This window comes from Cebus imitator, unplaced genomic scaffold (assembly GCF_001604975.1).
Source record: "Cebus imitator isolate Cc_AM_T3 unplaced genomic scaffold, Cebus_imitator-1.0 Scaffold149, whole genome shotgun sequence".
NCBI lineage: Eukaryota > Metazoa > Chordata > Mammalia > Primates > Cebidae > Cebus > Cebus imitator.
In genome coordinates, this window is record NW_016107464.1 from 2,483,153 (window position 1) to 2,506,099 (window position 22,947).

Consider the following 22,947-nt stretch of genomic DNA (forward strand, 5'->3'; position numbering starts at 1 on the left):
TTCACCATGTTGACCAGGATGGTCTCGATCTCTTGACCTCGTGATCCACCCGCCTCGGCCTCCCAAAGTGCTGGGATTACAGGCTTGAGCCACCGCGCCCGGCCGAAACCCCATCTTTAAAAAAAAAAAAAAGAAAAGAAGCAGTATTTAAAGGCTGCTTTTAAAATGCATCTCACTCTTTAAGAAAAAAAAAAGCCTCTATACCAGGTGCCATGGCACTCACCTGTAGTTCCAGCTACTTGGGAGGCAGAGGCAGCACAATCATCTGAGCCCAGGAATTCAAGGCTGCATGAGCTTCTGTGCTCCAGCCTGGGCACCATAGCAAGAAACCGTCTCTAAAAACAAACAAACAAACAAATTCTAAGATAATAATTATTACCTCCATTTTACAGAAAAGAAAACAGACATGGAGAAACCCAAGCACCCAGACCACAGCCACAGTCTCTGTGAGCAGCAGAGCCAGAAACTGAATGTGGGCCACAAGACTTCAAGCCCATGCTTCACACTCTTAACAATTACAGAGTTTGTTTGTTTGTTTGTTTTGTTTGTTTGTTTTTGAGACAGGATCTTGCTCTGTTGCCCAGGCTGGAGTGCGGTGGCACAGTCACAGCTCACTATAGGCTTTACCTCCTGTGATCAAGTGATCCTCCCATCTCAGCCTCCTGAGGAGCTGGGGCTACAGGCATGTGCCACCACACCTGGCTAATTTTTGTAATTTTTTTATTTTGTGAGACACAGGGTCCCTCTACATTGCTCATCTCAAACTCCTGTTCTTAAGCAATTCACCTGCCTTGGCTTCCCAAAGTGCTAGGATTATAGGTGTGAGCCACCACACCCGGCCTGCAGAGTATTCAGATTGTTATTCATATCTGAACGTGTTTTGATTTTGCCTTTCAGTGCTATAGGAGGGATTTTTTTTATTTTATAGATGGTTCAAAAAATTTTAGTTAGTCTTTTGTTATTTAGTTTTATTACATTGTGTTCAGAAAATTTGGCCAAACTTTTTCTACTTTCAGGAATTTATTATGGCTTAGTTTAAGATCTAACACTTGGTAAATTTTTGTATTTATTCCATACAAATTTGAAAACAATGTTATTGGGCCGGCCACAGCGGCTCACGCCTGTAGTCACAGCACTTCGGGAGGCCGACGCAGGCGGATCATCTGAGGTCAGGAGTTCAAGACCAACCTGGTCAACATGGAGAAACCCCATCTCTACTAAAAATACAAAACTTAGCCGGGGATAGTAGTGCCCACCTATAATCCCAGCTACTGGGTGGGCGGGGGGAACCTCAGGCAGGAGAATTGCTTGAACCTAGGAGGCAGAAGTTGCAGTGAGCCCCCAGCCTTCAAAACAGAGTAAGACTCCGTCTCACAAAAAAAAAAAAAAAAAAAGAAAAAGAAAATGTTTTCAAGTATAAATTATTAATAGTATTAATACAAATTAAAAGGCAGACATTGTCAGACTGGATGAAAAGAAAAAAGACCCAGCTGCATCTTGTCAACTATAAGCTGTCTATTTTCAATATAAAGAAACAAGTTAAAAGATGGTGTAGTGGTGCAGTGGCTCATGCCTGTCATCCCAGCACTTTGGAAGACCAAGATGGGTGGATCACCTGAGGTCAGGAGTTCAGGATCAGCCTGCTTAACATGGTGAAACCCCATCTCTACTAAAAATGCAAATATTAGCTGGGTGTGTTCGCGGGCACCTGTAATCCCAGCTACTCAGGAGGCTGAGGCAGGAGAATCACTTGAACCCAAAAGGTGGAGGTTGCAGTGAGCCCTCATAGTGCCGCTGCACTCCAGTATGAGCGACAGAGCGGGACTCCATTTCAAAAATAAAAATAAAAATAAAGAAATGTGTTATTAGGTGATTTCGTTGTGCAAACATCAGAGAGTGTACTCACACCAACCTAAATGCTGTAGCTTACTATGCACCAAGGCTATGTAGCATAGCCTGTTGCTCCTAGGCACAAGCGTGCACAGCAAGTCACTGTACTGAATGCTGTCGGTGATTGTAACACAATGATAAACATTTATATATATAAACCAATCTAAACATAGAAAAATAGTAAAAGCATGGTATCGTTATCTCTTGGGGCTACCATGGTGTATGTGGTCAGCATTGACTGAAATGTCATTATGCATGACTGTACTAAACACAGTAAGTGTAATTGCCTGACATGGGGAAAGGAATGGAGAGAACAGTGCCCAGCCATTGCCCTGCCGGACATTCGAAAGCCCTTGATATTACAAATTCTAGCCTCATAATCAGTGGCCCAGTTCACTTCAGTGCCCACCGATTGAAAAGCCTTAAAATTCCCTCCCTTCATTTGATGTGTACTGAGCCCCTTCTCCAGAAAGGAGGCCTGCGGGAAGTCTAGCACAGGTGACTTGGGCTGTGCTGTCAAGTCAGTGCTCTTCTTCCACGGGGCAGGGGCCATGGGTAGGACCCAGTCTCCCCAGAACCGGGTGTGTGCTGCCCCCAGGGGCAGGAGAGGTCAGGGCACCCGGAAGTTGGGAAGACCGGCCAACCCTGAGGGATGGGCTGCAGTGGAATGGTGGCTCCAGGGCCAGCACTCCCGGCGGAGGGACGGCCTGAGGAAAGGCAGGGAGGTGGGAAATCCCAGAACATGGTTGGGGAATGGTAAGAAATCTAGTTTGACTAGTGTACGGGGAAAAGGTGGGGCGTTGGGGAGACAGGTCTGGGGCCAGACAGGAGGGTGGGGAATTGGCTTGGTCTGGGAGGTTATGAGGGGCGAGTGGACGGGTTAGAGGCGGCCGCGCTTCCACCCCTACAGGCAGTAGAGGGCGTGTCCTGGGAGAGGAGCATCCCCCTCCCCGGACCAGCCGCCCTCTGGAGCCCCGGGGTCACCGGGGATGGGGGCACACCCCGGGGCTATGTTGGGTCAGGCCGCTGCATGGAGAGGACGCCCCCTGGTGGCGCCGGCCGGAACGCCCCTCGTGCCGCGACCCTGCGCCCCGCTGTCAACGCCTTGCGTCGGCGCGCAGCTGCCATGCGGATCCCAGCAGGCGCGGGCTTCCCCACGCGTCCCGGGGAAGGAACAGCCCAGGACGGGATCCGGGAGGCCCGGGCTCCGCAGCCGCATCCGAGAAGCCCTGGGTAGTCGCGGCGCTGCTTCCCCGGGGCGAGCTCTCCGGGCGGCCCGCGGGGTGGCCACGGGCGCCTCCACCCGCAGCTGTCGCTCCTTATAAGGCGGGGGCCGGGCGGCGCCGGGGGAGGGGCTGCGTCTTCAGCCCGGTCCTGGGTTCCCGGGCGGCGCTGGGCTGGGGGAGCGCAGTGCAGCACAGCCGCTGGGAGTGAGAAGCGCGCCTAGCCGGCCATGGGCAAGTCAGGTGAGCCCGCGGGCACGCCCGCTGCGGCACGGCCCGGAGCCCCGCGCTCCCGGACCTCGCGTCTCCTTCGCCCGCCGCAAGCCGGGTCCTGAGGAGTGCGGGACGCGGCTGCGACCGTCGTGCGGGAGCCCGGGCTGCGGGTGGAGGGCGCGCGGGCGGACCGCCCCGGCGGGGTTTCCGGGCAGCCCGCGGGGAAGGCGAGCCTGAGGGAGGCCCACGGGAGAGCCGGGAATTGCGCCAGGGAGGGCTTCCTGACCCTGAGGGGCTGCGCTCCGCGGCCCGCCAAGGCGTGGCTTCTGCTTTGTTTGAGGAGGCCACAGTTGGAATTGGAAAAGCCACCAAAGTGTGACAGCCTGTCTCGCTGCAAAGTGGCTTGCCCGCTCGGTCATCCCGAGAACAGCCCTGAGCATCACCCTCACCCTTTTGTTGTTCCTCCTTTCCCGAGCACCCTCGCCGCTGCGGGCTCCCCGTGTGCCAGGCTCGGCCTGGCTCCCTTTCTCCTGGGGCACCCCATCCTCTCCACTGTGGCCGTCGGGATGAACTTTCTACAACACAGTTCTCCTCCTGTCGCTCCCTAACACCTTCCTCACCATAGTCCTCAGAGTGAAAGGACACACTCCAGACCTGTCTTCAGGCCCCTGGGAGTGGGTCACCAGTCCTTACCTGAGCCCTTCACTACAGCTGTCCCAAGGCTGATGCACAGGTCACTTCTGAGTTTCCTTGCCCTGGCCTCACCATCCCCACTCAGCCTGAAAAGTCCTCCCAACCCCCCTCCCCCGCACTCCATCCCTCTAGGTTCGCTCCTGTGCTGGAGCCCAGTCGTGATTCCCCACCCCTCATCAGCCACCCCCCACCCCCACCCCAGGAAGTGCCCAACCTGGTGCTTTCCTCGCTGCAGTCCTTCCTGCAGTGGGCCGGGGACAAGAGTTCAGCCATTTGCCCAGGCACGGTGGCTCACACCTGTAATCCCAGCACTTTGGAAGGCCGAGGCAGGCGGATCACCTGAGATTAGGAGTTTGAGACCAGCCTGACCAACATGGAGAAACCCCGTCTCTACTAAAAATACAAAATTAGCCAGGTGTGGTGGCGCATGCCTGTAGTCCCAGCCACTTCCGAGGCTGAGGCAGAAGAGTCGCTTGAACTTGGGAGGCGGAGGTTGTGGTGAGCCAAGATCTCGCCATTGCATTCCAGCCTAGGCAATAAGAGCAAAACTGTCTCAAAAAAAAAAAAAAGAAAGAAAGAAAGAAAGAGAGTTCAGCCATAGACCTGCTTCCCACCCAGTCCTCACTCCTAGCAGCCAGGGGCCATGTTTATCTCAGCATAGCTCCTGCCTCACAGGAGGCTCTCAGGGAACAGCTGTTGAACAGGATTCTGAAATCCTGCTTCATCCAGCTTGTCCATCTCAGATGAGTAAGGCTAGGTCCCTTCTAGGATCTGTCCTCCAGGATCTGGACTCAGGAGATGCCAGTTCTGGGAGCAAGTGACTTTCCCTGGCCTTGGTCCTAACCAGCCTTCCTAGGCTGTAGAGGCAGGTCTGGCTTTTGGCCCTGGCCTAGCTAATCACTTGCCGTGTGATACTCAGCACGCCTCTTTCCCTCTGTGCCTCCCTGTCTGTACAATGAGGGTGGCTGTTATGAGCCCAGGGTTCTTCACCACACTGAAAGGTGACATAATGGGTTACCATTTAGTTAACAGGATGACAGGTGGTGATGGGGCAAAAGTATGGCAGATGAGAGCAAGCCTTTTGAGATATCTACTTGGGAAATCAACTCCTTTCTCTGTAGATTTAAGAGAAAATCTATAAATTTTCTTAGGCTACATCTTAATCAGTTGTTTCCATCATCTTCTGTAAGGCACAGTTTTCCAGAACTGCTCATATTCGGCCTTGTGCCCATTCTTCTGTGTGTTTGTCCCTCCCTCCCTTGCACCATCTAGCAGCTCTGAATCAAGCTATGGAACCAGTGCTGGGGCATGCATCCACTCAGATTGTGAAAGGAATACATAAAGCTATGTAGGGGATAGACAGGCACTGTCTGGCTGGAGTAAGAGGTGGGAAATGATCCAAACCACAAGACAGGTGCGGGTAAAGGGCGGGTGGTGGGAGCTCAAGGTGGAGAGCACTCTGCATGGGAGCCGGTGAGGGTTCCTGGAGGATGTGGTCAAATCCCAGAGAGTCTTGGGAATTTAGACTTCATCTTACAGATCCTGGGGTGTCATGGAAAGGCACCCATCTGAAAGCAGTGGGACTAGAGCTTTGCCAGGGTGTAGGGTGAATCAGATGGATGGAGAGAGGGTGGAGGGAGGATGGGGGAGACTACTGCAGTCACACAGACCAGAGATGACAGAGGCATTCAGGGCAGGGTGGAGGCTGGAGAGGAGGATGGGATGGATTTGTGAGATGGTGGCCTTGGGCAGACTTGGTGACAACTTAATGTGAAGCAGAGGGAAGGGTCGGAGGCCTGCATGATGGGGTGATGGCTTCTATGCCTGGAGATGCAGGTTTAGAAGGAAGGTTTGGGCAGGTTTCAGAGGAAGATTACTTCTCACTCAGGAGAGGAGGCCAGTGGCAGAAGGCAGGTTAGAGCTGGTTGAGTCAGAGGCCACCTCCACCCCTAACACAGACACATGCACCCAGGGACCTTCCAGAATTCTGACCCAGACCTTTCTCCCTCATAGTCATGTGCATTTTATTTATCTCCCCCACCTAACAAGAAAACTGAGAACCCCCAGAATAGTATTAATATCTGGCTGTCCTAGAGTTCCTAAAAGAAAATGACTTTTCTGGGTGACCCAGTGCCCAATGGGCCTTCAACACAAGGCCAACCTGAAGTTGCAGCCCATCAGCCCAAGGCTGCTGTCTGTGCCCACACGGCAGGTGGCACTCACAGGGCCTCATCATAAGGAATCAGTCCCTGAGCCTTCTGGGCCTCAGTTTCCTCCTCACTGCACAGCACGCAGTCTCTTTTTCATCCTTAACCTCAGATACACCCCAGAGCTGCTTGGCATTATAGACATTATTGTAAAATCATCACACACCTGGCACAACTGAAATTCCAGAAGATGCTTGGCTCAGTGCTCAGAGACTCCCAGGTCCTGCTCCCAGCCCTGGTCTCTCTGCTGGGCCTCGGTGTGCAGCAAGTGTGATGGAAAAGGCAATCACCTTGGGCTCAATGGAAGCCTCTTGTCCCTAATACTGGTGACATCCATGATTAATCTTCAACTGCATGTTAGGCATAGAGCTCGGTATTTTCTGTGTCACCATATTTGTGACAGCATAGCCAGGCAGTTATTACCAATTCATTCTATAGATTTACAGAGGTTGAGTACCTTGCCCAAGCTCACACACTGACTGGTAAGCAAACCAATGGATTTGAACACAGCTCCCTAACTCCCCCACTGTGTCCTGTCCTTTCTCCCACACTGACCACTTGTCCTGACACCCTGCTTCCTGCCAGCCTGAACTCTAGCCCAAGGGGGACCTCCACACACCCTCTCATCAACTCGAAGAATATTAGTGGCCCTCCATCCATCTAGTGCCAGAGGAAATCAGACCAGAGAGTCCTTTAGGGACCAATGAGCCAAGGGGTTTCCTACTGAGTGGGACTCTCAGGCCTCTGCAGGGAGAGATTGTGTGGGCCAAGCCAACCCCAACAGTTTCATTTTCATCTGTTGCTTTTATTGAAGGTTTCCTTCAAAGGAAGGGTTTCCCTGCTTTGAAGACATTATGAAAACCACAGATTTCATTTCACAGATGGCATCCTTCCTTCACACACAGATGGGGAACCTGGGGCCCAGAGGGGCAGGGATGTGCCTGAGTGATGGCAAGCAGGGCTGGAAAACCGCTGCTTCCCCTTCAGTTACAGCCACTCTCTATGGAGAGGGACAGCCTGGAGCAGGCTAATGCTTGGCGGGAGGGGGTTGCCTTGTTCCTGTAACCAATTGAGCAACTCCTCATAGACATCGTTCTTGCCATTTGGAAAAGAGGAAGCAATATATAAACTGGAGAGTGTGGGAGATTTGGGGCAGGGGAGTGGGTGAAGAGAGGGGTGTTCTTAGATGTGGCTCTAAGACGGACTCACTGTGTGACCTTGGACAATCCGCATGCCCCCCACAATCCAAAGGTTTCAGTTTCCTCATCTGTAATGAAGAGAGGAATCTGTCCCAGTGTCTTCACTGTGCTGGAGTGAGAACCTCATTCATTTGTTCACTCACTCATTCACTTAGCAAATATCCGAGCTCAGGGGACTGAAAAAGGCCATCAAAGGTCAGCGTAAAGGCAGAGCAGGAGGGGATTTGACCCGGAAGCTACAGGAACAGGTTCTTCCAAAGCCAAAGCCCCAAAGGTTTCTGTCCCTGTCCAATGGTAATAATAATCATTATGATTGGCATTTAATAACTGTTCATTATATTCCAGAGCAGTTCTAAAGCATTTACATAGATTAATTCATTTAACCCTCACTACAGCCTTGTGAGGTTCCCATTTTATTTATAGGGAAAGGAGGCACAACGTGTTTAACAGTGTGTGCAAGATCACATGGCCAGTAAAAGGGAGATTGGGGATTTGCCCATTGAAATTCCAGATCTGGCTTAAAGAGTAGGAGTTACCCAGCTGAAATTCATTCATTTTTTTTTTTTTTTCTTAAACTGCCAGCTTTTTATTCTTTCTTCCTGATAAACAAGCAAAACCAGCTTTGCCCCAAAGGTGGAACCGGGTTGCTTTTCAGCCTTTTGCCAACGGGGCAGAGGGGCCTATTCACAATTCCTGCCCTGGGCCCTGACAGTCACTGGCTCTTTCATAAGGGGCCTGGAGAGGGCAGGGGAGTGAGTCAGGCTTGGCTCAGGGAGACCTCCGAAGAGGACGACAGTTGGTGGGAGAGCCTTTCTCAGTCAAAAGTTTAAATGGTAGAGGAGGGGTGCAGACCTCCTCAGAATCTTTTTTTTTTTTTTTTTTTTTTTCTGAAACAAGTCTTGCTTTGTCACCCGGGCCGATGTGCAGTGGTACAATCATGGCTCACTGCAGCCTTGACCTTCTAGGCTCAAGCGATCCTCCCATCTCAGTCTCCTCAGTCTCCTGAGTAGCTGGGACCACAGGCGTGGGCCACCACACATGGCTATTTTTTTTTTTTTTTTATATACTCCTCAGAATCTTTACAGAGCCTCCAGCAGTAAAGGCTTGGCCTCTGGAAGGACCTTTGAGAGCCCAATGCAGCCCCACCTAGGACACCTACACCCTCCACCCCAGCAGAGACAGCCCAGCCCCTTCCCTCAGCCCCAGAGAGCCAGGCCTAGGCAGCTCCTGCTTCCCTTTAGCAGCTCTGACCTTTATTCTAAGACCCAAATCTGGTCCCCTGGTAACCTGCACTCTGCAGTCCCTAATTTCCCCCAGGGTCCTTCAGCCAGGTGTGCCTGAAAGGGCTTGGCACAGAGGAGGCCCTTGAGAAGCCTTTGTTCTTCTTTCCTCTTCCTTCCTCTCCTTCTGCTCCCTTCAGAGATTGGAAGGCAGCTGCCTCCCCTGTGTCTTTTCTTCTGCTGCTTTCCTCAGCTGTGCCTGAGCCTGATCCTCCTCCCAGGCATCCTTAATCACTCCCTGTCTCATTCCATCATTCCCTTTGTCTCCCGTGACCCTGAGGAGGAATGGGAGCTTAGGACAGGGCTTTGCTTAGGATCTGGACTAGCTGTGGGAATTTGGACAGGTAACTTCCCTTCTCAAGCCTCAGTTTCCTAATTAAAAAGAAAAAAAACATGGGTAAGGCCATGGCAGCTCCCACAGAAGGTGGCAAGAAGAAAGATCATGCGTAGGCCCAGCACCCGAACATGGCTGGCAGAGAGCAGGAGACAGCCAGCTCAGGACGGGTGGGCCTACCTCTCCCTCATTCCCCAGGGTTGGCGCTCTGAGGCCCTGTGGCCTTTTCAGCCTCAGTTTGCCCTCCTACAAAATGAAGATGTCCCTGCCCTTCCCTCATTGCAGGGTGGCTGGAAGGGCCCTCCCTGCCTAACTGGCAGATGGACGGTTTTGCTTTGACTTTTTTTCCTTGTGTTTATCTGTATCCTTGGGTTTTTCTACAGATGTGGGGTGTGCCTTTTGCTAGGTGTGGCTGCCACTGATACCTTTGCGTCTCTGGGGCAGAGGTCCTCTAGGACTGGCTGCCTCGGTGGGAGGGGACTCCTGGGGCTGCCCAAGTGGGAGGCCTTTATGCCTCCCAGCCCCAAGCGGGGAGAGAGGGCTCCCAGCTGATTACCAGAAAGACCTGGCCCCTTCTAGAGAACCCTGGCCTAGGGGTCTGGTGTTGGCAGACACAGTGCCTAGCTGCAGCTTCTGGGCAGTGAGTTTTGCTTGGACACAGGAACTTTCACTTTTGTTTCTTTTTACTTCCCACATTCTGGGAGTGCAGTGACCTAGTTTTTAGCAGCCTTATATGTCTCTCTCTGCTGAAGAGACGGGAGCCTACAGCACCATGGAATCCGGTACAAACTGACACTAGCACTCAGGCTACTTTAAACTGACTTCCCCTTAGCTAGCCACCCACTCCCCTATCTTCCTCTCCTCCTCAGAGGCCCAGGAGACACTTGGTCCTTTAGGATGGGCCCGGCCAACCCTGCCACTCAGATGGGGACCCTCAGTCACCTTGGTGGTGTCACCCATATGTGCCCTTGCCTGCATACTCACTCATTCTGATCAGTGTCTCCTGAGAGAAGCTTGGGAAACCTCTGCAAGTCTTGGACCAGTTGTTCATTTTGTCTCCTCTCACTCCCACCCCAGTGGGACCTTATGGGATCTCAGGATTGGAAGGGACTTGAAGATCCTCTGACCCAGGGCCCAAGTCCCTCCAAGAGGGGCTCACCTGCTTGAATGCCTTCAGTGGTAGAGAGCTCCTACCTTGTGATGTAGCTACTTTCAGTCATCAGAAAGCTCTGATTAGGAAAGGTCTTTCTTAGGCTGAGCTGAAATCTGTCATCCTGCCCTTTCTACCCGCTGGCCCCAGCCTTTCCCTGTGGGGCCCCAGAATTCATCAGGGGCCTCTACCATGTCTTCCAGAGGCTGATCTTCTCCAGGCTGAACATCTTCCATCCTTGTACCCATTCTTCATTAGACCCCACTTCCAGCCTCAACACACCTCAAATCACCACTGCCTCTTGCACAAAGCAGGGACTGGGCTGGGAAAGCAGCCTATGGCCCAAGAACCCATGGGTTCCTGGTGGCCATGCTACCCGGCTGACTCTTCTTAAACTGTGGTCAACAAGACCCCCATCTGGGACCCATGAGTTGCCATGGTTCTTGCCATTTCCCTGTGAGATATTCTTTAAAAGCCTCTCTGACTCCTTAACCCAAATACATTAACATGCTAACCCTGAAATCTTTTTATCATGGTAAAACGTATAACATAAAATGTATCATCTTAACCATTTTTAAGTGTATAGTTCTGTAGTGTTAAGTATATTTACATTGTTATGCAACAGAGCTCCAGAACTTTTTTCTGTTGCAAAACAGAAACTCTATACATGTTAAACACTTCTGCCTTTTCTCCTCTCTGCTGTAGACCTGAAATCTTTGTTTTTCCTCTTGGCAAGAGCTTGGCATGCCTGTTGCCAGGAAGTCCTGATACTTCAGGTTGTAGCTCCGCCCTCTGCCTTAATGCCTGTCCCCATGATCAGTTTCCACCTCCATGCCAGTGTCATCGCTTTGTCTCCCCATCTCTGCCTGTCAACCAAAACCTCACAAATCTTGGGGTTTTCAAGAGCTGCCATCATCCCTGCGCTGCCCACATTACTGTGACTGGACCTCACTGGACAGCCTCACTGAACCCGAGTTCTACAGCTTGGTCCACATGCTCTTTAAGAGTCCACTTCCTGTTTATCAGAAGGCCCTTGGACAGCTCCACGATGCAAGTGTGACCTGCATGTATCTTCACCTCCTGGGTCTTTAGCTCCTGAATCTGCAGCCCCCTACTCCCCTGAAGGCAAGCCCTGGGCCTTCTTTCCCTCATGTCCTCTCAGAAATGTCATGGGATTTTACTTGGCCCAGGCGACAAGGGAGATCTGGCTATGAGGAAAGGAACGAGGACTCCCTGTTGCATCATTTCCTCAGCCTTGGGTGAAAGGCAGCAGAGTAGAAGAAAGGCACTTGTGAATGTGACAAAGAGCGTGGCACTTCCCTTATGGTTCACACCCTTCCTGCCACTACCCACAGCCAGTCTTTGAGGGACAGGCCTCTGACCTGATGGGACCGATTTAGCATAAGGGCCCTCTGTCGCCCTCACTCAGAACCCATCCAGCTCACCCCCATTTCTACAGAAGGGAACTCCCAGGTTCCTGAGTATGGTGCTCAGTGTCTTCATCATAGTCTGGCTGGTTAGCTCCTGTTCAGACATTTTTGGGGCCTTATATCAGGAGTTGCCTCCTTCCTGATCCCACGTTAGGTTAATCTCCAAGTTCCTTTTGCACCTGTGCTTACCTGCATCTTGGCACCTATCACATGGCCAGTGTCTGCTTACAAGGCTGTTTCCCTTCTGTATGTAAGCTCTTTGAGGGCAGCACATGGCTGTCTTATCTCTGGACCCTTAGCACACAATGTGGGACATGGCACAGAAGCACTCAGAGCAGATGAACAGATGAATAGAGATAGATGGATGGGTCTTGGATGAATGGTATGGATAAATGATGCTGGATGGATGGGTAATGTTAGATGGATGGCAATGTTGCATGGATAGATGTATGGAAGATATTAGATGGATGGGTGGATGGAGGGAGGGAGGATGTTGGATGGGTGGATGATGTTGTATGACTGGTGGATGATAGATGAATGGAAGATATTGGATGAATGGATGGATGCAGAATGTTAGATGGATGGATGGGGATCATTTCAGATCCAAATTGGTGTGGTTTCTGTTCACTATTGATCTTGCTTGCTTTTGGCTTCACCCACTTATTTTCTCCCTACCCACAGCCTCCTTGACTTTGCCCTTTCTGAGATCATGACCTAATGGAGCATGGGCTTCACTTCTTCCCCAACTGCAGCCCTGGGCCTGCTAATCACATCACTCATCCTCCCACCACCTCCACTTTCTTTGTGACACTCTTCTCCTATTCTGTGTCTTAATCCATTTTCTGCTGCTATAGAAGACCACCACAGACTGGGTAATTTATGAAAACAAACAAAAAAAGTTTATTTGGCTCACAGTTCTGGAGGCTGGGAAGTCCAAGAGCATGGCATTGGCATCTGGCAAGGCCCTTGAGCTGCATTATCCCATGAAAGGGCAGAAGGACAAGTAAACTCAGACAGGGAGAAGATCAGGCCAAACTCATTCTTTTATCAGGAGCCCAGTCCTGTGATAATGCCCTCTAATCACCTCTTAAAGATCTCACTTCTCAACACTGTTATATTGACAATTAAATTTTAGCATGAGTTTTGGAGGGGACATTAAAACCAGCATTCTATCCCTGGCTCCCCAAAACTTATGTCCTTCCCACATACAAAATACATTCATTCCATCCCAATAGCCCCAAGTTTTAACTGGTTCCAGCACCAACTCAAAGTCCAAAGTCTCATCTAAATCAGATAAGGGTGAGATTCAAGGCACAATTCACCCTGAGACATACTCCTTCCAGCTTTGAGCCTGTGAAATCAAAACAAGTGATCTACTCCAAAATCCAGTGGTGGGACAGGCGTAGTATAGATATTCTCATTCCAAAAGTGAGAAATAGGAAAGAAGGTAACTGATCCCAAGTAAATCCATAACCCAACAGGGAAAACATTAAATCTTGAGGCTGGAGAATAATCCCCTTTGATTCCATCTCCTGCCTCCTGGGTACACTGCGTGGGAGGTGGGCCCCAGGGCCTCAGGCAGCCCCACCCCCATGGCCTGTGGGGCTCTCCAAGCTTCAGCTCTTAGTAGGCACCTCCTGCTTGCAGCCTTCCCAGGCTGGCGTTGCCTGCTGGTAGCTCCACAGTTCTGGAGTCTTGTAGGTGGCTGCATTTCTACAGCTCCACTAGACACTGTCCTAGTGGGGACTCTGTGGTGGCTCTGCCCTGCAGTAGGTTTCTACGTGGGTCCCCAGCTTATCTGATTGGATGGTGCCACCCACATTGACGGTGGATCTTCCCCACTCAAACTCATACACCAGTTTCCTGTGGAAGCACCCTCACAGACGCACCCCAAAATAATGCTTTACCAATTCTCAAGGTATTCCTTAATTCAGTCAAGTTGGCACCTAAAACTCACCTTCACACTCCACTTCCCCAGGGCTGTCCTTCCCTTGTCCTCTTTGTCTGTCCCTCTGTCTCCTTGGCTTCACCCACCAAGCATAGGCGCCCTCCTCCCCAGCCAGGATGCCTCTTTCTGGACTCCCAGCTCTGGCTCAGTCTAGTTCCCACTGCTCTCCCTAGGTCCAGCCTGAGATGCCTGGACTCCTTCAGATATTTTACTTCCGATGTCCTGTTGCTGACTGTCCAAGCCCCCAAATCTCCTCTGTGTTTCTATGCATTCTCTACTCAGCAGCCAGCAGGGTCTTTGAGAAACATACAGAGCTCACTGCCCTGCTCCCTTTAGGTGACTTCTCATTGCTTTGGATAAAGACCCAAATCCCTAACATGACCCATAAGGCCCCATATGATCCACGGGCTTTACATGTGCAGAGATGTGGAGCACGATGGTGGGTAGGGTGAGCAGCATTGAGGAGCACGGCCACTTGGCTGCGGTGCCAGGTGTCAGAGGGAGCAGCACCCTGTGGGTGTGGCCTGAGGTCTGAGCTAGGTGTTGCTTTCAGCATGCCATTATACTTTGGGTGAGTCTTCTCTGCACTGAGCCATTCTCCATTTTGCAATCATTCCAGCTTCCAAACAGTTTCATAATGAGGTCCTGAAGGCCCACAATGAGTACCGGCAGAAGCACGGCGTCCCCCCACTGAAGCTCTGCAAGAAGCTCAACCAGGAGGCTCAACAGTGAGTCCCCTAGCACATCTGGGTGACTCGGGCCCTTCATGTGCCACTGCTGCAGTCACAAAGGGGCCCTGTGGCCAGGAGCGGTGGCTCATGCCTGTAATCCCAACACTTTGAGAGGCTGAGGCAGGTGGATCACCTGAGGTCAGAGTTCAAGACCAGCCTGGCCAAGGTGGTGAAACCCCATGTCTACTAAAAATACAAAAATTAGCCAGGCATGGTGGTGTGCCCCTGTAGCCCCAGCTACTGGGGAGGCTGATGTAGGATAATCGCCTGAACCTGGGAGATGGAGGTTGCAGTGAGCCAAGATCACCCCACTGCACTCTAGCCTGGGCAACAGAGTGAGACAACATCTCAAAAAAAAAAAGAAAAGGCGGGGGGGTCCTGGATGGTTGGGGTGACTGGGTTTTGGGGTCAGATACAACCACACTTGAATAACCACTCTGTTACTCACCCGGGCAGGTCCCTTTGTTCGCCTGAGCCTCAACCTGCTCCTCTGGAATGGGACTGCTGGGAGGCTCAGAAATCATGCAGGAGTGGTGCTCCTCTAGCTCCTCTGTGAGCCCCGGGCAGGGAAGGAAGCTCAGCCACACTAACTTGGGGTGCATACTTTGGGGATTCCCTGAGCTGTGCCTGCTCTGAGGAGGCACTGTGGACTCCACAGGTATTCTGAGGCCCTGGCCAGTACAAGGATCCTCAAGCACAGCCCAGAGTCCAGCCGCGGCCAGTGTGGGGAGAACCTTGCATGGGCATCCTACGATCAGGCAGGTGGGTTGTATTTTCGACTCCCGTCCCCTCCCCTCCCCTCCCCTCCTCCCCTCCCCTCTCCTCTCCTCTCTCTCTCCCCTCTCTCACTCTCTCTCTCTCATTCTCTCTCTCCCCTCCTTTCTTCTCCTCTCCTCTCCTCGGGAGCTGGACGTAGGACCGGGCCTCCTTAAACGCCTCCTGACCCCAGTGCTGTGGTGGTATAGCCACGGGCCAGGAAGGGAAAGGAAAACCAGAGCTCTCTGTATCTGCTCCTAGGCTGACTTCAGTTCACCACAAGGTCCCTGATGGCTGGCTCAGCACCAGGCCTGTGCCGGGTGCCAGGGACACAGAGATGAGTCAGACTGACCAGGCCCCCACTTTCAGAGAAGCTCCCAGGCTGAGGAGTGGGGGTGGGGGAGACAGACCGCTTTTGTACAGAATCTCAGCCTGATTCTATTGGCACCAAAGCATCCTCAGCTACTGAGAAATTTTATTTTCTTCCTGAGAAATTTTACTGTCTTACCGTACTGGTGATACACTGTCAGTAGTGCTGGTGTATTACTTTTGTATGGAGAAAAGCAATAGAGCTTTTTCAATTTTGGAAAAAAATAATGGGCCAGGCACAGTGGCTCACACCTGTAATCCCAGCACTTTGGGAGGCCAAGACGGGTGGATCACGAGGTCAGGAGTTCGAGACCAGCCTAGTCAACATGGTGAAACCCGGTCTCTACTAAAAATACAAAAAATTAGCCAGGTGTGGTGGCATACGCCTGTAATTTCAGCTACTCAGAAGGCTGAGGCATGAGAATCACTTGAATCCAGGAGGTGGGGGTTGCGATGAGCAGAGATCCCGCCATTGCACTCCAGCCTGGGCAACAGAGCAAGACTCCATCTCAGTAATAATAATAATAATAGAAAAGACAGCGTCTCCATGCAAGGTCTCAGTCTGGAAAGATCCCACCATGCTGCCCAGACATTCTTGAGCTTCCTGGCCCTGACAGCCCTGATGTGGCTTTTTAGGAAGAATATTGGATCCCTAACTGGATCTCTGAAGCTTTCTCCAAACGCCAGTGAAAGAATGACTCACTCCCTTCCTGGCCTCACATTCCTGGGAGTTCCCCTGAGTCCTCTTGGTTTCCCCAGCACAGCCTGAGCCAGGGCTCCTGTGTAGCATGGTCCTTAGTACCCCTACTGGGAGGCATGTGTGAGTTCCTAGGGAGTTCCCTACCCCACCCCCCAGGCCTCACCCTCAGCCTGCAGGCTCCTTGCCAAGCCTAGGCTGTGGCCCTTGATGGACCCTGGGTGAAGGGCACAGAACAGGAAAGTGGGTATTCAGGAGGCACGGTCCATCCCAACCTCACACGGCCTCCTTCGGGAGCCTCGAGCAGGTCACTGCCTTCTCTGCCCCCAGTTTCCCATCTCTACAGAGAGGGGGTTGGGTAGGTGTTCTCTGAGACAGTGGTTCCCTACTCTGCCCGCACATCAGCATCCTTTGTGGAGCTTTAAAAAAAATGCCAGGCTGGGTGCGGTAGTTCATGCCTGTAATCCCAGCACTTTGGGAGGCCAAGACGGGCAGATCACCTGAGGTCAGGAATTCAAGACCAACCTGATCAACATGGAGAAACCCTGTCTCTACTAAAAATACAAAATTAGCTGGGTGTGGTAGCACATGCCTGTAATCCCAGCTACTTGGGAGGCTGGGGTGGGAGAATCGCTTGAATCCGGGAGGCAGAGGTTGCGGTAAGCTGAGATCACACCATTGCACTCCAGCCTGGGCAACAAGAGCAAAACTCTGTCTCAAAAAAAAAGAAAGAAACCAGTGCCTAAGTCTCACCTCCAGAGATAGACACAGTTGGTCTGAGGAAGGACAAAGGCATTAGTATTTGTTAAACGCTCTCCAGGTGAGGCTGATGTGTGGAACGTGGATCAGCAGTAGCATCTGGGAGCAGAAATGCAGAATCCTAGGTTCCTCCTTGGACCTACTGAATCAGAATCTGCCCTTTAACAAGATTATTGCACACATTTGAGACTGACTGCTCTAAGGTCCCGGCTCCTAGCTCTGGCCCGGAGAGCGGCAGCTCCCAGAGAAACAGCTGCTCACATCACTGCCTGTGGGGACAGTGGATGCCCCAGGTGAGGGCCCTCCTGCCCACAGTGGGGATCCTTGGCTTATCAGCACAATCATCTTTCCAACTATGGATGTTTCAAGAGCCACACATGGGGTGAGATGACAATATAGTCTAGAAATTCAGAGCATCATCAGAAGGCCCTTGAAGTACATTGCATTCAACCTTTTCATTGTACAGAGGCCCAGAGAGGGAAGGCTTTGCCCAGGATTACACAGCAAGTCAGTGTGTGTGTGGGTGGGGGGGACAGGTGCAGTTTCCCTGACCCTAGGCTAGTGCTGTTCCCCGCCCCCTAGAAGGCCCACTCTTCAGCCTGGCCGTGCTCATGGGCAGGAGTCCCTGGGAGTCTGCAAAGCAGCATCGAGGATGTGTCAGCTCACTGGGGCTTTCTGAGATGTCTAATTGCTGGATAGGGGTTTTGGGATTGATGGGAAAAGATGCAGGGAATAGGGAGTGGGTGGATTTTGTGGCTGAGTTTTAGAACAATGTCATTTCTACACAGGAAAGGAGGTGGCTGATAGATGGTACAGTGAAATCAAGAACTATAACTTCCAGCAGCCTGGCTTCACCTCGGGGACTGGTGAGTGTCAGGGTCTCTCCAGTGGCCTGGCCCTGGGCAGCAATGCTGGTTGGGTGTCTGACTTCAGAGAGAAACCTGCCCTCTAAAAAATTAATGCTTTCCATATTTCGCTGGCTTGACCTTGACCAGAAACCAAAGCTCTCCTTTCCCCATTACATCCCCAGTTTCTCCCTGCTATGTGCTCTGTTCCATCTGAGAGCACCCAGATGCTGAATCCTGCCCCACCAGCTCAGAGCTCTTCCCATTCCTGGAGTGTGTCATAGGAGACCGGATTTCCAAAGCTGTTTGGAGTTTAATTCCTGAACAGCTTCATTCCCTATCAGGAGCTTCATTCCTGAACTGGTCACCCTGCATCTAGTCTTGTTTCCTGCAATCCATCCTGCTCTCCAGCAACCTCAATACTTCTAAAATTGTCTCTGCCTCTAGTGCTCTCCCGATTCAACTGCTTTGGCTCTCTCGGTCCATCAGGAGAAGGCTCAAGCTACTGGCACTCCTCCCTCTGCACACCACACCCCTCCCCCCACCACACCCCTCCCCACACACACCACACCCCTCCCCCACACTTTCCACCCTGGCTTTCTCCCTTCCCCTTTCTGCTGTAGTTTGCAGTTCAGGAGCTTGGGGTGCGGAGAAGCTGGATCTAGTCTCAGCTCTGGCACCCTCTGTTGTGTGGACTTGGGTCAATTCCCATCCTTCCCTCCTCCCAGGGGAGAGGGAGAAGGTAGCTTCTATGGGATATGCTGAGAGCTGGTGATTCAAGTGTAGGGAGGAGCCTTCCATGGGTCCATGCTCCCTTCTCATAGGCCTCCCCTGACGAAGCTCTGGGCAGCTGCCCTCTGCCCTGGGGTCCCTCTGGGCAGCCACTCTGTGCCCCAGGTTCCTGCTGCCCTTTGCTGGCCTCACCAGGCTCCTTGTCTTTCCTCAAAACTGACTCAGAGCCGCCTGGGGCTCAGGATGGTGTTAGAAGGGGGCGGGAGTTTCTCTGACCAGAAGGCACCAGGAAAACAGAAAAAGGGACTCTCTGCCCACCTCGTTCCTCCTACCCTACCTGTCCCACCCACAAGTAGAGCCTTGTGGCCTTATACCATCTAGAGGTGTATTCTAGAAGCAGGAAGTGACAGGTTCTCAGCCCCAGTCACCATTTCCTGTGGTTTGCTGCCCGCCCTTCTGGGTGGGGTTTCTGCAACCATGTTGCGTTGTGTTGTGTTGTTCGTGGGACTCTGGGGCAGAGACAGAAGCATCTGCTGAGGCATTCCTCCCCTCAGTTAACCCCTGCAGGACTCCAGGCCTGGCTGGCAGGGCTTTGAGTGTGAATAGGTGATTCTGGGGCAAGGATACCTAAGGGTGTGGGGAGGGAGCAGTAATAACCTCCTGCTATTGATGAAGGATGTGCAGGCAGGACCTTATCATCTTTTAATAGAGATCGGTGTCCAGAAGACTTCTCATTCAAAGCTTCTGGATTTGTTTTTCCCACAAGCAAGATTCTTGAGCAATTGGACATGTGTCCGAGCAAGTTATTAACTAACACTGTGCGTGTGCATGTGTGTGTGCAGTGTTAGAAAGTGTCTCCACTGCCACGTAAGCCTCAGTACACCATTCGAAAGTAGGGTTTGGCCAGGCTCAGTAGCTCACACCTGTAATCCCAACACTTTGGGAAGCCAAGGCAGGCAGATCACTTGAGGTCAAGAGTTCAAGACAGGCCTGGCCAACATGGTGAAACCTTGTCTCTAGTAAAAAAAAATAAAAATAAAAAATTAGCCAGATGTTGTGGCAGGTGTCTGTAATCCCAGCTACTTGGGAGGCTGAGGTAGGAGAATCGCTTGAACCTGGGAGGCAGAGGTTGCTGTGAGCCAAGATCACCCACTCTAGCCTCAGTGACAAGAGCGAGACTCTATCTCAAAAAAAAAAAAAAAAAAAGGAGAGCTTTATTATACCCATTTTGGAGAGGAAGAAACTGAGGCCTAGAAAAGGGAAGCAGTCTTTCTCACGCCTTCTGTCCCTGATCTGATGCTTTTTCCACCACCCCTGCACCAAGGCAGGAATCTTACAAGAGTCAGAACCCAGCTGCCATGATCACTGACTACTTGTTTCACCCATTGCCCTACACCTCCCACCCCTAAAGAGGAAAATCCCAGAGCAACCAGCCCCTGTGCTGACTCAGGTACCAATAGGCAGTGCCTGGGGACAGATGGAGCCTGAGCCTAAGACAGGAGTGAGACTTTGGGTGGTGTCACAATGGGGGCTTGCAAGATCCTTAAAGATCTTCACGCCCATCCTGGCTCAGCCTCCCCCAGAGCCTGTCTGCAACTTCTTGCTGCATCTCTGTTCATGGATTCCCTGACCTGAATCCCTGCTGTAGGTGAAAGAGTCTTTGAAATACCCTTTGGCCAGATGCAGTGATTCACACTTGTAATCCTAGCACTTTGGGAGGCCAAGGCAGGCGGATCACCTGAGGTCAGAAGTTCAAGATCAGCCTGGCCAACATGGTGAAACCCCATCTCTACTAAAAATAGAAAAATTAGCCAGGTGTGGTGATACGTGCCTGTAATCCCAGCTACTCGGGAAGCTGAGACATGAGAATTGCTTGAACTCTGGAGGTAGAGGTTGCAGTAAGCCAAGATCCTGCCACTGCACTGCAGTCTGGGTGACAGAGTGAGACAGTCTCCCCCACTAAAAAAGAAAGACATACCCTATACTCCATCCCCACCTCCAGCCCCACCCAGGCGAGCATCTTGTGATGAAGGATGCTGGTCTCTACTGTGTGTTAAGTAAAGAGAAATAATGTCTTATAATTACTTTGATATAATCTGTTTAAATGAGTAGGTTTATTTTATTTGTTTATTCTGAATGAATTAGATAGATAGTTTTTTTTTTTTTTTTTTTTTTAGATGGAGTCTCACTCCATTGCCCAAGGTGGAGTGCAGTGGCACAGTCTCGGCCCACTGCAACCTCCATCTCCCAGGTTCAAGTGATTCTCCCACCTCGGCCTCCTGATGAATATTTTTATATGATATGAACAGTTAGAACCATCAAAGGTGAAAAGTTTTCTTCCAGCCCTGACCCCTACCTAGCACTTTCCCTCCCAAGAGACAACCAGAGATACCAGTTTCCTGTGAATCATTCCGGAGTTATCCTGTGCTTATGCCAGCTTGTGTGTATAAATGTTCTCTTTTCCCTTTTCCACACTCTGGTGTTAAGAGTATGTGATCTGCTTTATGCCTGTCAGAAATTGTGCCATATCATACAAAAAGTGCTCACTCATTCTTTCCTACCTTTGTAAATTATTCCTATGTGAGGATATACTGTGACATATTTAGTGTTTTTCAAAGATATAGTCTAAGAAGTTTGATTCATAGCAGGAAAGAGGATGTCATCCCTTGAGGAAAAAGAAAAAGGAACCTTCATTAGATTAGAGTTAGACACCAGTGTGTATTTGATGGTTGCTAAGGAAGTTGTGTCATTTAATTAAGCTCTGAATACCCATAGCTTAATTCCCTCTGTGCAGACAGAAACCTCCCTATCAAGAGGAAAGATTGCTTAGCCTCATCTGTTTGGAAAAGGCTGCCACAGGCACTCATGCTGCTGATGTGCACTTTGTGTCTAACTATTTTCTTGGCAACCAGTGGATAAATGGCAGCTTCTTCCTTTTCTGGGAGACAGAGAGAGTGGGAGTGTCAGTGGCCCAAGCATGCGATATCCTGAGAGAGCAGGCTAGTGTGAGAAAGGACTTGAGCCTTTGGATACAGCCTACAGAAGTAGGGACACCTGGCAACGCTGCAGAGAGCCTGGAGCTGTGACCCAAACATATTAAGAACCAAGGGCGAGGCCAGGCATGGTGGTTCACGCCTGTTATCCCAGCACTTTGGGAGGTCGAGGTGGGTGGATCACGATGTCAGGAGTTCAACGCCCGCCTGGACAAGATGATGAAACCCGTCTTTACTAAAATACAAAAATTAGCTGGGCACAGTGGCAGGTGCCTTTAATCCCCACTACCTAGGAGGCTGAGGCAGGAGAATCACTTGAACCCCGGAGGCTGAGGTCGCAGTGAGCCAAGATCACGCCACTGCACTCCAGCGTGGGTGGCAGGGTGAGACTCTGTCTCAAAAAAAAAAAAAAAAACCAAGGGCAAATAGGCAAGCAGTCTTTCTCTTCTTTTCTGGGTGGAAACCAGAGCTTTTTAAACAGCAGTTAATACAAGATTAAAGATAATTAACAAATATGCATAATTGTGCTTAGGGTTTGTTTTCTTTTCATTCTTGCTTCAATTATATCAACTATGTAGATTTGTGTTTATATTTGATTATTTTCATAAACAATTTAGTGACTTGCAGTCCTCTGTGAATGTAGACAAAAAAATAAATTATAGCTAAGTTTTACAATGTTTTAAATGGCTGGGCATAGTGGTTCACACCTGTAATCCTAGCACTTTGGGAGGTCAAGGCGGGTGGATCACTTGAGGTCAGGAGTTCGAGACCAGCCTGACCAACATGGGAAAACCCCATTTCTACTAAAAATACCAAAATTAGTCAAGCATGGTGGCGTACACCTGTAATCCCAGCTACTCGGAAGGCTGAGGTAGAAGAATCGCTCGAACCCAGGAGTTGGAGGTTGCAGTGAGACAAGATCGTGCCACTCCAGCCTGGGCAACAGAGCAAGACTCTGTCTCAAATAAATAAATAAATGGAGTTTAACTATAGGGGAAAAAATAGAATTTAATCCACAAACATTTATTTCAGTCCTTACCATACATAGGATGCAATGGGAAGCACCGATTTTGTCTCTTTCTTTTTTGTCCACTTTCTTTTTAAATTTTTTAGTAAAATAGGCTGGGTGTGGTAGCTTATGCCTGTAACCACAGCACTTTGGGAGGCCAAGGCAGGAGGATCCCTTCAGTCCAGGAGCTCAAGACCAGCTTGGGCAACATGGCAAGACCCCGTCTCTACAAAAAATTTAAAAACTAGGCTGGGCACAGTGGCTCATGCCTGTAATCCCAGAACTTTGGGAGGCCAAGGCTAGTGGATCATCTGAGGTTGGGAGCTCAAGACCAGTCTGACCAACATGGTGAAACCTCATCTCTACTACAAATACAAAAATTAGCCAGGCGTGGTGGCACAAGTCTATAGTCCCAGCTACTTGGGAGGCTGAGGCATAAGAATCGCTTGAATCTGGAAAGCAAAGGTTGCAGTGAGCTGAGAGCCTGGG

The 22,947-nt window shown here is 50.9% G+C and overlaps 1 protein-coding gene across 3 annotated transcripts in view; it reads left to right on the forward strand.

Annotated features, from left to right (window-relative positions):
* Positions 1–3,040: 3,040 nt before the first annotated feature.
* Positions 3,041–22,947, forward strand: part of GLIPR2 (GLI pathogenesis related 2) — a 50,081-nt gene continuing 30,174 nt past the window's right edge. For 2 of the 3 annotated variants that reach the window (XR_005202533.1, XM_017543166.2), the window contains exons 1-4: positions 3,041–3,356; positions 14,187–14,295; positions 14,957–15,060; positions 17,668–17,745. Coding sequence is in view for 2 of the 3 variants with exons in the window: in XM_017543166.2 (XP_017398655.1) it covers positions 3,344–3,356; positions 14,187–14,295; positions 14,957–15,060; positions 17,668–17,745 (304 nt within the window). In the remaining variant the exon portion in view is untranslated. The remainder of the gene's footprint in view (positions 3,357–14,186; positions 14,296–14,956; positions 15,061–17,667; positions 17,746–22,947) is intronic. The other variant, XM_017543165.2, reaches the window with a different exon arrangement.